The 15,132-nt window shown below is 36.9% G+C and overlaps 1 protein-coding gene across 2 annotated transcripts in view; it reads right to left on the reverse strand.

The window, feature by feature from the left end:
- Nucleotides 1–15,132, reverse strand: part of CPSF3 (cleavage and polyadenylation specific factor 3) — a 40,650-nt gene that overhangs the window by 12,997 nt on the left and 12,521 nt on the right. For both annotated transcript variants that reach the window (XM_008535156.2, XM_070573290.1), the window contains exons 8-14: nucleotides 12,478–12,653; nucleotides 10,790–10,948; nucleotides 9,672–9,818; nucleotides 6,399–6,551; nucleotides 3,335–3,443; nucleotides 1,794–1,892; nucleotides 332–426 (exon numbers count right to left, since the gene is read on the reverse strand). In XM_008535156.2, the coding sequence (XP_008533378.1) occupies nucleotides 332–426; nucleotides 1,794–1,892; nucleotides 3,335–3,443; nucleotides 6,399–6,551; nucleotides 9,672–9,818; nucleotides 10,790–10,948; nucleotides 12,478–12,653 (938 nt within the window). The remainder of the gene's footprint in view (nucleotides 1–331; nucleotides 427–1,793; nucleotides 1,893–3,334; nucleotides 3,444–6,398; nucleotides 6,552–9,671; nucleotides 9,819–10,789; nucleotides 10,949–12,477; nucleotides 12,654–15,132) is intronic.

The following is a 15,132-nucleotide window of genomic DNA, read 5'->3' on the forward strand; positions in this document are numbered from 1 at the left end:
TTATCTTGAGAATTTTAAGACCTTTTGATATAACTGAAGACACCTTGGGTACCACAAAATCAGTTGAGACTTACTCATATGAGAGACCTATACTCATTATGCATACTAAATATTAAGCCTAACTTTATTATTAGTTTCTATGTTGTCATAACCACATGTAAAATGCCTACCTACGTTATATTTAAAGCTGATCCTGAAGAGAAAAATATACACATATATATTTTCCAAAATTTTTTTTCCTGACTGGGAAGAAACTAATTTTCTCAACAATTACATGTGAACTCAGAACTTTTTTACCCCCTCCTTTTTTAGGTAAATGATCTTATCTTACTTCTAATACAACCATTCCTGGTTCCTGTATTACAGTAATATTTTTGAACACTTTCAAAGCAGGTTTTTCTTGAATTTCTAATTCTTCTACATCACCTGAAAAAAGAATTTTGAGATGTATATAATTTTCTGATAATCTTTCGGAGGCATAATTATTCATTTGTTTATAGAGACAGCTGAAATAACGCTGATACACAACGAACGATTTACTAACTTATTTGCATAATCAGATTTTAAACAGCTAAGTAAGTTTTATATTAATTGCCTATAACAACTGAAAGATCTTAACATATCTTATAAAAATTCACAAAACGAGATAGGATTTACCTTGGACATTAGATAATTTATCACTAGCAAACTTTGGTGATTGTCAAACATCAATGTTCGTATAAGAGAGTTAGCCACTAGCATCTGAACACTCCACTAGCATCTTAAAATTTAACATGAGCCTCATCAACTACGAGTTACTTCTACCTTCTGTCTTCATAGGTTTAATCATTCTACAAGGAAATTCTATTGTCCAAGATGAGACTTTTCTGGTTTTCCCAGTAACCTCTTAATTAAAGATTAACTCAGACATACTTTATTAACTTTCTATGTTATGACCTATATTTCTTTTTTTTTTTCCTGCTTTACCTCCCCAAACCCCCCCTGTACACAGTTGTATATCTTAGTTGCAGGTCCTTCTAGTTGTGGGATGTGGGACGCCGCCTCAACGTGGCCTAACGAGCAGTGCCCTGTCTGCGCCCAGGATCCAAACCCTGGGCCGCCGCAGCGGAGCACGCGAACTTAACCACTCGGCCACGGAGCTGGCCCCATGACCTATATTTCTAATATGAGGATCTGAGGTAAAAAACACTTTTCTTTCTACTGGTTTATTTTATGGTAGTACTTTACCATATGAATTATGAAGAGCATATTAATAGAAGGTGTAATTTGTAATTTGAAGTGTTGTTGCTCATTAGAGAGAGTCCACACCTTTTAACTTAGTCATTGCCCTTCATTATGTCAATACACAAGAATCTCTAATTCAAAATGGTCTAATATGAAAACAGCATAGGTGTACTCTTACTGGCCTTTTGCTAGTGGTCATGCCCTCTCATAACACCTGCTGTATAGACTGGTACTGATGGAACCAGAAAATTTATTTTCAATGAAAAAAGAAAAAAATAGTTAAAATTTTGGTATAGTAAACTAAAGCAGACTTTAAACACAAGAAACAAAGACTGCTGATAATTTTAGAATTTTAAGTGGATCAAGGATAAGAGGTATTATGGGATTTAAAAACTTATCAGTATATTTTCAAAATTTTCACCTAAACATGATAACATGACCAAGTGAAGTACAAGTAACATTTATACAATTCTGAGACAATTACCAAAGATTAAGTAACATCCTTTCCTAGATAATTATCTTACTCAAAAATAGAAAACATTTAAGTGAATTTCAATAAATACACACACCTGTCAACTTCTGTAGCTGGTAATAGAGCAAATTAAAAGGACCAGTATATGGAATGGCTTGGGTCTGTTTTACAGTGCTCATGGCCAAGTCAGTATAATCTGAAGAGAAAATTAGAATAAAGACACTTTAGGAGACAATACTAGCTCCACAAAATACAATCTGCAAACACATACCAGGAGTAAATAAAAGAGAAGTAAAAGGAAAGGAAGTAAGAACACGTTTTTCAAGCTAACAAGGTGCTTCTTATTTGTTCCTATCCACACTGTCCCCATTATCGAGCCCCCCACTACAGTTAACTTATGCTCCCTCATTCTCCTGAACACAGCAGGCCCCTGAATGCCCCCAGGCCAGTGTGCCAGCTGTCCTCTGCAGTCTTTTCTGCTCGGCAACGCCTAACAATCCTTTACCACCTGGCACAAATGCTACCTGGTTTGCAAAGCTTCTCTCAATTCTTCTAGGCGCATTCTCTCCTCACACACTTAGCATGCACTTCTCTATGTCACTGATCAATACTGTGATTAGCTCTTCACAGGTCTGCTTCTCTCATTAGATGGCTTTACAAGGGTTGGGACTGTGCTTTTTTTAAAATGTTTGCTTTTTTTATTAAAGATTAGCACCTGTGCTAACATCTGTTGCCAATCTTCCTTTTTTCTTCTCCCCAAAAGCCCCAGTACATAGTTGTATATTCTAGTTGTAGGTCCTTCTGGTTGTGCTATGTGGGACGCCACCTCAGCATGGCCTGACGAGTGGCACCATGTCCGTGCCCAGGATCCAAACCAGTGAAACCCTGGGCCGCTGAAGCAGAGACATGGACTTAACCACTCAGCCACAGGGCCAGCCCTGGAACTGTGCTTTTTAATAAATTTTCAGTCCTCCAGCACCTAGCACAAGGTCTAACATAGAGTAAGATCTCACCAACTGCTGAACAAAGGAATAAGTCACATTCTCCTGTGTGATGGTCTGAAAGCTGACAGGTGGCCTATCTCACAGATGAACACCTAAACACTGCTGCTGTTTTCCATTCCTTCATAAAGCACTTATAATTTATTAGTGTTTTATAAATAAAATGGAGTACAGTTATTTATGTTAAGATAATACCATATTTACTGCAAAAGGAATGATGGCTTAGCATTTACACAGGCACAGAATATAAAGGCCCAGCAAGTGACGTAAAACTACAGGTCATAAACATGAAAATGCTTGTGTGGGGAGCCCAACATCACTTGAGAAAATGAAAGCACCAGTGCTCTGTCGTGAGAGGCAGAACACAGGCTGGTAAAGGGTCAGCAGGAGCATGCAATCTGTCTCAGAGGTGAACTTATGTTTCCAATTAAGAAAAAAGTTATTTCACAAATTTAAATGTTTCAAGAGTTCAAGGAAGATATTTTTCCTATAAAGCTAACTGGAATATAAGCTTTCACCTATTTCTATTTTACTATTTGGTTTTTACTTAAAATTTGGCCACTAGGTAAGAGAAGTTTTCATAGATTTTCTTCAATGCGAAAATCAAATTATCTTTAACATTTAATAGAATACTTACTGGAGAGGTCACAAGGAGAAAGTATGTGATAATTAAAGTTTCTTTTAACAAGTATTCCTGAGACCCGCTGGCCTTGTTCTGGTTTTTTGTCTGCTAAAAAGCCCATGACCTATTAAAAAAACAAACAAACAAAAACCCCAAAACAACTTGCAGGAAATAGAATCTTGTAAAATGCAATTAATTATTCAGTACTCAACCATATTATGACCATTTGACATTCAAACTATGAAAACAACACATGAATTTAAACATGAAAAATATAAAATGTTATATACTCCACAACCCGGCAGTAACAAGGCTAGCAAGAGACCAAAGGGAAGAGTTAGGAGGGCAGATCCAGCAAGAATAGCCAGGTTCAGTTCAGTTCCAATCAGTTCAGCAACCACGTAAAGCTACTAGGTGCACAGGCTTAAAAAGCTCTAGACAGCTACAGTGTGGTGGGAAGGGCAGCAGCTCAGGCCAGGACTGCGTGCGCGCCCTCAGGCTAGGCATCGGCCTCGTACAGAGTGAGCTCCACTATACAAAGGTGTGAGGCCATGTAGACCCCACAACAAAAGAGGAGCATCTTTGCATCTTTAGGTCCATAAAGATAAGTAATATCTTATCATTAAAGGTAATATCTTATCAATATCTATCAATAAAGATGGGTATGGAAGAGCTCATACAACTGAGGAAAATTTTTTAGGAGAAGAGGGTGATGACAGTTCAAAAACTAACAAAAGCAAAAATCCTACAAACATGAAACCCAACATTCTTTTTTTATTTTTTAAGATTGGCACCTGAGCTAACAATCTTTTTTCTTTTTGCTTTTTCTCCCCAAATCTCTCCAGTACATAGTTGCATATTTTAGTTGTGGGTCCTTCTAGTTGTGGCATGTGGGATGGCACCTCAGCGTGGCCTGACCAGCGGTGCCATGTCCGCCCCCAGGATCCGAACTGGCGAAACCCTGGGCCGCCAAAGTGGAGTGCATGAACTTAACCACTCGGCCACAGGGCCGGCCCTGAAACCCAACATTCTTAAATACAACTTCCCTCAACTACAAATAAATGAACTCAAACGGGACAAACACAGCATAATTCACATTGGTTTACCTTTCATCAAGTAAGGGCAAGAGCAGCCAGGCAGTAATACTGTTTGTTCTTGTAACTATAATGGGAGAGAGCTCTATTTCACATGGTTTCTTAGGGTCGATTTCTCCTTAAAAGCAGGTGACTTAATGAAAAGGAGCTCTGCTCCCAGGAGGCTGACTTTAAAAGCGTGAAGTCTCAGACGCTGATCTAGTGTGCTTGCCTGCCTGCAGAACAAAGCACCTCAGAGGAAAGAGCGAGGGAGTCTTCTTCCGACTTCACCTGCTGCTGCCAGCTGAGGTTTCTCTCGATTCCAGTGTGTGTTAGTTTCCTATACGCTGATTTATTAACATATATACAGTTAGTTGGCCTGACACTTCTCCAAAGTAAAGTGCATGGGTTTTTTTGATAGTTCTTTGTGGATGTGATTTCCCTGACTTACTGAGTTTCTGTTTTATATGGTTGAGGATGTCTGCCATAAATCCTAAATAACGTTATTACACTTGAGGAAAAAAATAACTAAAGCTAATGATTTTAAATAACTAAAATTATGGCTGAAATAACAGAAAAACACTTCAGTACAAAACTGTATGTGGTGAAATAGTTATTGGTAATAGTTTCTCTGTGCATACATAAAGTTAAATTTAAGAATGACACATATACCTAAAGTGTGTTCTCAGTTCTGTAGTCAAAAAATGTTTAAATGCTGCACACTGTACTTCTTGAGGCTTTATAATGCACAAGGGCCTAACAACTCTGGCAAGTCCTGCTGTAAAGAAACTAGCTTAACTTTGTTCAACTTAGCTTCTCCTAAATTGTCTGACTGTAAAACTTTTTCCTCCTCAAATCTCAACTAGCAGAGTTTGGGAAATTCAGTTCTGAATATATTCTCAACTGAATATATTTTTCTATAGGTGTAAGACCCCTTCCATTAAACTGGTCTCTGGAAAGTGTTGTGAAGAGGAGTAAATACAACCAATTGCTCTTCTTTGGCAGTAAAAGCCTCACAGCCTTACTTTCTCTAATTTGTTTCTTCCCTCAAATTCAACCACTAGAAAGGATATTCCCCAATTTGCTTCCTCATATCTGGTTCATGATGTATTAGAAGAATGCTGTTAAGTTGCTCATTAACACATATCTGATATTTAAAACTTCAGATAATCATTAAAACATTTCCTTTAGAAGTATCTTAAAAAAATTTTAATATGAAGTAAGAATGAAGATTTCTAGAGCATTCCACTAAAATCCTAGGTAAGGTTTTCCTATTTCTTTTTAAATTCTGAAAATATTATATTTCACTGTCAAAAATGCTTAATTCTTGGGGCTGGCCCCGTGGCCGAGTGGTTAAGTTCGCGCGCTCCGCTGCAGGCGGCCCAGTGTTTCGTTGGTTCGAATCCTGGGCACGGACATGGCACTGCTCATCGGACCACGCTGAGGCGGCGTCTCACATGCCACAACTGGAAGGACCCACAACGGAGAATGTACAACTATGTACCGGGGGACTTTGGGGAGAAAAAGGAAAAAATAAAATCTTTAAAAAAAAAAAAAATGCTTAATTCTTAAAATCACAGATTTTTATAAATCCCATCATATCCACAGACATATATGGGAGACATGGGCCTATCTTTAGATTCTTAGGGAGAATGACAAGAGGTGGACAGAATACCATATTGGATATAGTAAAAAAACAGTAATGAATATTTGTTTATCCTCAGACATGGGAAGGAAAAGTACGTGGGGATGTGGATTAAAAAGCTAGCAAATTCAAGTGCATTAAGATCTAATTTATTTAAAAATTTTTCATGTGAAGAAACAAATTAGTAGAACCAGAAGAAGCCTTAAAAAGCATATGGATAAATTCTTGTAGTAGACCAAGTTGATAGAAATCATCACTAAGCACAGTGTTTTTTTTTATTAAAACAGGTCTGTTCTTTTTAAGAAGTACACATTTCCCTGAAGAGCACACATAATTAGGAGTAGGAACCAGAGCCTTTTACCTTGGCCAGCTTTTCTCCTCTGAAGTTCAAGGTCACTGCTTCTGTATTCCGAGGATTATGAACTTCTATGTGAACTTCATCATTATCTTCATATTCTCGAATCAGGGCTGCTTTCAATCTGGCCATTTCATTCTGTTCTCCGTGGACTAAAATCTACATAGAATAAATTTTAGAAGAGCATAGGGAAACATCTTTAGTTCAAATTAGTGATGGCCCTTATCTTAATTAAATATATGAAACAGAGATATACTTGAAGTTATTAAACTTTACTACTTTTAAGGACCTCCAGTCAATCAAACTTGTATAGACACTTTCATTCTGTTTGGTGTTACAAGTTCCTTAAGTAGAACTATTTCAAGAAAGAGTAAAGAAACTTCTTTTCGGGGCCGGCTCCGTGGCCGAGTGGTTAAGTTTGTGCGCTCCGCTGCGGCAGCCCAGGGTTCGGATCCTGGGCGCGGACATAGCACTGCTTGTCAGGCCACGTTGAGGCGGCGTCCCACATCCCACAACTAGAAGGACATGCAACAAAGATATACAACTGTGTACAGGGGGGGTTTGGGGAGATAAAAGCAGGAAAAAAAAAAAAAAAAAGATTGGCAACCGTTGTTAGCCCAGGTGCCAATCTTTAAAAATAAATAAACAAATAAATCTCTGAGATTTAAAAAAAAAAGAAAAACTTCTTTTCTACTCCAATTTTTGCCACTAATGAGATATGCAACTTTGCGGAAACCAGACTTTTCCTAGGCTTCCGTGCTCATGCTGGTAAAGGGCTGGACGCAGTAACTTCTGTAGCCTCTACCAGCCTCAGGTGCATATGATTCTTGTATGAAACTACTGCTACTCCCACTGTCTCAGAAAACACCCAGTTTTCTTCAGCTTTCTTAATATAAGACTTTCAGAAGAAGCTTTCTATGGGGAAAAAAGACTTCTGATATTTTCTTCTGTTTATTAAAGCAATACCAAATATAATATTTCAGAACCAAATGCAACTGCATTTTAGAGGGTTATTTACAACTATTGTATTAGCTACCAGTCTCTCTATATTCACTTTTATAACCTACACAGTATCTTACAAGAGAGATTATTCTTAACCTATGGACAACTGGTAGACGATTTCTCGCCTGAGCTAAGAGAAGCCTGCCAGCATATGGCCCAGTGGTGAAGAAGCCTAGCTTTGGGCCTGGCTGCTTGAACACAAATCCTGGCACTGTCACTTACTAGCTGTGCAACCTTGGGCAAGTTACTTGACATCTCAGTTTTCTCATCTACAAAACAGTTGTTGGTTGTGAGGAGTAAGCAAGTTGATACTTGTAAAATACTAGTACAGGACCTGGCACATGGTAAATACTCAATAAATGCTAGCTATTATTTACTATTACCACCAATACTATTATTATTTTATCCTGTAGACACACTTTTGCTGACCTGGATACTGAAGGAAGGTAAGCATCAAGCTCAATCCAAGAATTTAACTGACAGCAGAGATACAGCCTGAAGAGCGATGCAATGGGACTGAGGATGAGGTAGTGATACTAGAGAGAAGGGACAACACAGCTTTTCCTCCACGGCTTTAAATCTGGGAGAATATCTGTAAACCAAAGACCCTAGAATGCACCTGGGGGGAGCCTGCGCTGTAACTACATGTGACACGCTATGATGCTAAAAAGTAGGTGAGTGATTTTCTCCACCAAAGAATCTTCTCATTAAGGGCCAAGGGCAAGTATCTGTGAGGACTATCATGCTAGAAAGAACTTGAAAATTAACAAGAGTACACAAAAAGATGCCCAACTCCATTAGTCATTAGGGAGATGAAAACCAAAACCACAATGATACCACTTCACACTTAGTAGGTGGCTATAATTAAAAAAGGAAAAGAACAAGTGTTTGCAAGGATATGGAGAAATTGGAACCCTTGTGCACTGCTGGGGGGAAGGTAAAATAGTGTGGCTCCTATGGAAAACACTTTGGTGATTCCTCAAAAAGTTAAACACTGAATTATCAAATGATCCAGCAATTCCACTCTCAGTTATATACCCCAAAGAACTGAAATGAAAACAGGGACTCAAACAGATCCTTATATGCTAATGTTCACTCGGGCATTATTCACAATAGCCAAAAGGTGGCAACAACCCAAGTGTCCATCAACAGATGAACAAACAAAATGTGGTACATACATACAATGAAATATTATTCAGCCATAAAAAGGAATGGAATTCTGTTACATCCTACAACATAGATGAACCTTGAAAACATATGTTAATTACTGTATGATTTCACTTACATGAAATATCTAGAACAGGCAAATTCATAGAAAGTAAATTAGAAGTTACCAGAGGCTGGGGGCAGGAGGGAATGGGGAATTATTGCTTAATGGGTACAGTTTCTGTTTGGGGAGATGAAAAACTTTTGGAAATGATAGTGGTGATGGTTGCACAACACTGAATATAATTAATGCCACTGAACTGTACACTTAAAAATGGTTAAAATTGCAAATTTTATATTTTAACCACAATAAAAAATATGTACCAAAAAAATTTAACAAAAGGCCATTTCCTCTAAATCACTTTTCAATACATTCAGAAAGAGTACTTCAGCTGTTTTCTAAAGACATGTGTCCCACATGTGTTCCTCTAATTAAAAATACTTGTTTTTTTAGCCTACCCTTCTCTCTACTCCCACCAAAATATAACTCATTAATTCATAATTACATGAAAATTAAAAATATAAACAAATCATATTAGTAAGGAGCTATGTAACATACTTCATATCTATTTACATCTTTAATTTTTTACTCTTATATGACTTGTCTTTCTCCTCTTTCCTCATTACTAAGCATTTACTACATGCCAGGCACTGTATTACGTGCTTTAGATACATGTTCTCTCATTTAGTCCTCACAATAACTAGCCTTAATGAGGTACTATTATCCCTATTTACAAATGAGGTTCAGAAAGGTAAGTAACTTGCCTAGGGTTACACAGCAAGTAAGGGATGGAGGTGAGATTCAAAACAAGGAGTCACATTGTAAAGCCTGTGCTCTTAAGTTAATGATGAGGCAGCAGAAAATAACAGAAAGAACACTGGAAAATTAAAGCACAGCTTGCCTAACTCAAAGGGGAGCCAAACAAGTCAGATTCAATGCAAGTGCAAGCACTCTGTTTAAAGGGCAACATCATCGGAAGGAGGTGTTCGATTTGAGGACCAGCCGCCACAAAGTTTCCTGGGTGTGTTTTTTTTCCCCTTTAATGCGATAAATCAAATGCATAGACTAACCACATGAGGCGGTTTCAAAGCACGAATAAATTCACTGGTTTGCTGGTAATCTGTGTGAGCAGAGAAAGAAATGTAATCAACCGACATTTTCAGTGGTAACTTCTGTCCAGACATGGTAGTGATTTCTTCCGGTTCAGACATGATATGCTGTCAAAAACAAAGAAAAATTAAAAAACAAAACAAATTATCCAATTAGAAAAGGAACATTTTCTACTTTTTCACGAGCCATAAACTCTTATGTTAAATTTAGGACCTTTAGCACAAAAGTCATTCTAACACTACTGACTTAGTAAATATCAGATATTTATTTTCTTGATCAAGCAAACATTTAATCAGGAAAGTAACAGATTAACTAAAATTCAATGTATTTGGAGTGCTGGAAGTGAAAATTATAACTCTTATGATTAGAAAGAATACAATACTTGCATTTCCAGAATGCAATACACTTGTGTTCCCAGCTAGTCTCCTGCTTTAAAAAGTCACTTTCCAGATAGGAGGATTTGTATAAAGGACAGATGGAATTCGACTCCGGAAAACTATTTAAGTACAAAGCCAACACTGTCTAAATGACTTACAGGATAAGGTAAAGTAATGAAAATGATCAAAATGGGGAATCATAATGTATTTTAAAAGACAAAATAGACATTATAGGCAAGAAGAGATAAGAACGTGACGAGTCGATGTTCAGAAATTGCCTCTAAAGTTCTGCACGTATTTTCTATAAAGTCTACACCCTCAGAGTAAACATCATCCAATCAATCAACCCAACACATCTACAGCTTTTCAAAAGAATACTTATTAGTAAACCTCTTCTTCATCGGATGAGGGTATCCACGTGTTTGTCTCAGACTCCTTTCCATTTTTTTAACTGCAACCAGATGAGCGCTTCTCAAACTTTAACATGCCTACCAATCACCTGGGGGTCTTGTTATACCAGTCAGTGTCTGCATTAATTCCTCAACCTTACAAACACCTCCAGCTACATATTTCCAACCTTGTTTTGAAAAATCAAAACCTGTATTATTTACAGAACTACTTCAACAGAAAGACCTGTGAGGATCTTACCACCTCTGCAGGTTTGATCAGGAATAACGCAATGGTCTAAGACTACCACTCACCTTGGCAAGTGTCCCTTCTACACAGTACCCTGCTATAATGACACCGTTCCTCTTATCAGTACACCAGCTTTCAAAGAGCTCTCTGGATAAGCCACTCTGCATCATGCCTGGGGAGGCCATTACCACGCTGGGACCAATGTCATCAAAATGATCCATGCTCTGAGAGAGAAAAAGAAATGGTAAAAGCAAGTTAAATACCAGGGCTTGACAAAGCATTTTTAAATAAGAAAGAGTTAGGAAAAAAGATTAATTACCCAACTGAAAGGGCTTGAGAAGACTACTAAACATTTTAAGTCCAAACTCCAAGTTCCTAAACAAGTTAGGCTAGGAATGAAAGGAAAACAAAGTGATAAAAAGGAGAAAGTTCACACTGACCCTCAAAACGTTCTACCGGTAGCTAAACATGCCTTTAGGACCATTTTCAGTGGCTAGCAGGAAGGCAGAAAGTAAAAGGAAGAGTCAAATGGGTTTCTATTCCACCCAAGATAGAACTCTGAAAGAATTTCCCCAAAGACTCACAGTGGCTTTGCATACTTGATGAATATTTTGAGCAGGCCTAGAAATCTAACCAAAAAGTTTAACCTTGTTTCTAGGGAAAACTTGGCTCTAATTCCTAAGTAATTAACTTAAAAAATAATACTATAGGGGGCCAGCCCCATGGCCCACTGGGTAAAGTTCCGCATGCTCCACTTTGATGGCTCAGGTTTGAGAGTTCAGTTCCCAGGTGCGGACCTACTCCACCCAACAGCCATGCTGCACAGGCGTTCCTCGTACAAAATAGAGAAAGACTGGCACAGACGTTAGATCAGGGCAAATCTTCCTCAAGCAAAAAAAGAGGCAGACTGGTAACAGATGTTAGCTCAGGGCGAATCTTCCTCACCAAAAAAAAACCAAAAACAAACTTTACCAACAGAGCCTATTTAAAATTGGAAGAATATTTATAACTTGAATTATTTGGGGCATCATTTTATTAAGATTAGAGCATTAGTTTGAAAGAAACGTATTTTTTTAATTAAAGAAAATCAGATTTTATTGAATGCTCTAGAAAAGTAAACATATACAAATTTTCATATATGGAATTTACAGTGCTAATCAAAAAGATGATTAGGTTTGCATAAGAATAAGAAAACAATATGTAATACAACATATTTTTCTCAGCAGGACTTTTTATTTTTATGACAAAAGAGATCCAACTTATTTAGCAATAGTAAACACTGAGAAAGTATACTTGGAACAAGTTGCGAAGTTTAAGTAAAAAAGAATGCTAAATTTTTGATTCCCTTCAGAAAAGTGATGCCTGCTAGAGAAAGGGTAAGAAAGACTTTGGCAAGAAGGATTTAGCCACAGGGGCTGGCCCCGTGGCCGAGTGGTTAAGTTCTCACACTCTGCTGCAGGCAGCTCAGCGTTTGGTTGGTTCGAGTCCTGGTCGCGGACATGGCACTGCTCATCGAGCCACGCTGAGGCGGCGTCCCATGTGCCACAACTAGAAGGACCCACAATGAAGAATATACAACTATGTACCGGGGGACTTTGGGGAGAAAAAGGAAAAAATAAAATCTTTAAAAAAAACCAAAAAACAAAAAACAAAAAAAAAGGATTTAGCCACAGAAGCAGCAACGGGCATCTCCTACTACTGATGACTTCTTTGTGTTTTATCCGACCTTCTCCTTTCTTCCACAAGCACTCACCTTAAGGTTACTAATATGTTTGAAAACAAAGGGATTGTTGATGTTGATCTGTTTGCGGATTTTGTCATTCATGGCATTTACATATGTCTGATACACTGCCATACACTTCTTGGCCAAAGACGACGCATAGTATATTGGAATATCGTGGAGTTCTGGGTGATTCTGCCAGTACTCATCTAGAGAGATTTTACAAGAAACAATATTGTTTTGCTATGTGCGGTAAATAGTTCAAATAATAAATGATACATACAATTAATTTTTAAAAATCCAGACAACCATGAAATAAATTAAAACATATAACTGGGGGCCAGCCCTGTGGCCAAGTGGTTGAGTTTGTGCACTCTGCTTCGGCGGCCCAGGGTTTTGCCAGTTCAAGTCCTGGGGGTGGACGTGGCACCACTCATCAAGCCACGCTGAGGCGGCGTCCCACACGCCACAACTAGAAGGACCCACAACTAAAATATACAATTATGTACCAGGGGGCTTTAGGAGAAAAAGGAAAAATAAAATCTTTAAAAAACAAACAAACAAAAAACAAATAACTGTATTTTAAAGAAAATTAGCCTGGTCCTTACTAACTTAAACTTATAAAACCAAAACTTATTTCTAAATACTAATGCATGACCTGAAAAGAATGTTGTGATCACACTCCCGAGATGTGAAGGCTTTAAAAACAATCTGGTAGAAGTTTCCACTGAATAATAGACCGGAACTTAGTATCCTAGAGAGACAGTATATTCTGTGGTTTTAAATAAAAATGTGTTAATATTTCAAAAGACTTACTGAAATTAGACTTTTTGTAATTAGACTTTGCTAAGTACAAAACAGGACTACCAAATGAGTTAAAACAAATTTTGAACACTTAAAAAAAAGTATAAATAGTCACATTACACTGTGACTATATTTTTTAAAAACTGCTAACCAAACAGTTTCTGATAATTAATGAAAAGAGTGGGCAATCTACCTTCAAAGGAAGGCTTATTTTTAGGGAAAAATCTCATTAAATCCTAAAATATTATAAAGGTAGTATTGCCAAAAGACATTGATTCTACTAGGTACACCTGCATTTAGGAAATGTATTAAATGCCTAGTATGCAATTTACATTTATTACTTCTAATTTTCAAAACAACCTTAGGAAGATTTATCTCCATCTTACAGATTACAAAACCGAGGGTAAAAAAAGGTTGAATAGCATGGGAATGTTATTTTTCTACTTGATTTATAATTGAAAACTCCAAATGAGAACAGGGACTTTTCCTGTCATGCATGTTACAAATATATTTCCTGCTTTGCTCTCTGGTTTATCTGTTTGCGTTTTTTTAGATGTAATTAAAATTTTTAATGGTGTCAAAGTTTTCATATATACTCTTACAATTTCTCAAACACCCTGCAGAGTATATTATATCCCATGATCACATCAGTCTCCTATTTTTTGTGTGTTTTTATGAATAAATTTTAAATATTTTTAAAAAGTTGAATAACTTGCCCAAGGTCATATGGCTAGATCATAGATGAGATTTAAAACCAGTGATTCTAATAGCTGTCCAGGGAGAATTTAAAGGAAAACGAGTAACCAATTACACAGAGCAATCCTGTTCATAAAAGGAATCATAATATGCTTTGATGGTAGAGTTTCCAGAGAAAAGTACCAAGTGCCCAGCGAAATTTGAATTTCAGACAAATAAAAGATTACTAGTATAAGAACATATATTAAATATTTGATACACTTATGCTAAAATATTACTCATTACTTATCTGAAAATAAAATTTAACTGTCTTGTATTTTTATCTGCTAAATCTGGCAAGCCAATTTGATGGTGACAACAGTGGTTTCACCTTCCTAATTTCCTCTGTTCTTCAGATTACTTTGTTATGGAGACTTTTCATTTCAAGACTTCTAAAGTCAAATTTGACTCACAGTTAGAAAGAAGGACCAAGAGAAAACTAGACTGGATTAGGAATTATAAAATTTAGCTTCTACTAAGTCCTGCCTCTCTTACAGATTTGCTTTTGATCTGTCATTTATCCTCTCTTCCCTTTTCCTTTTCAGTGTAACAGGGATATTTTATCCTTATCATCACAGAGATGGAAGAAGCGACTGTAAGAGCTGAAGACGCAACCATTTCTAGTTCTTCACATTTCAGCTATATACATACAAGGCACCTATCATTTATTCTTTAAGAGTGCGTTCCCTAAAAAGAATCACGGAATGTTTGAGTTAAAAGGGATCATTAAATACAAATATATGCAAAAAGTGACACTCACTGTTCCTCTCATTACAAAAAGTTATACATGCTCATTAAAGTATTTGGAAAACAGAGAAAAGCAGAAAATGAAAAAAGAAATCATCTACTTTCTCATTATTCAGATTTAATATCTTTCCAGTCATTTGTGTATTTTTTTACCTAAGTAGGATCAGAGTACACACTGTTTTGAACCCTACTTTTTTGGCCCACTTAATATACTATGTGAAAATATGTAATTACTCATCTATAACATGATTTTTTTCCTACAATATATTTACTGACATGATATTTCTTTAAAAATACTGAAATGATGAATACTCTTACTGACAAAATTTTCTATGCATCTCATTTATTTACCAGAAGTAGAACTGCTGGGTCAAAGGGTAGCATATTTTTAAGACTTCTAAT

Source organism: Equus przewalskii, chromosome 14 (assembly GCF_037783145.1).
Source record: "Equus przewalskii isolate Varuska chromosome 14, EquPr2, whole genome shotgun sequence".
Taxonomy (NCBI): domain Eukaryota; kingdom Metazoa; phylum Chordata; class Mammalia; order Perissodactyla; family Equidae; genus Equus; species Equus przewalskii.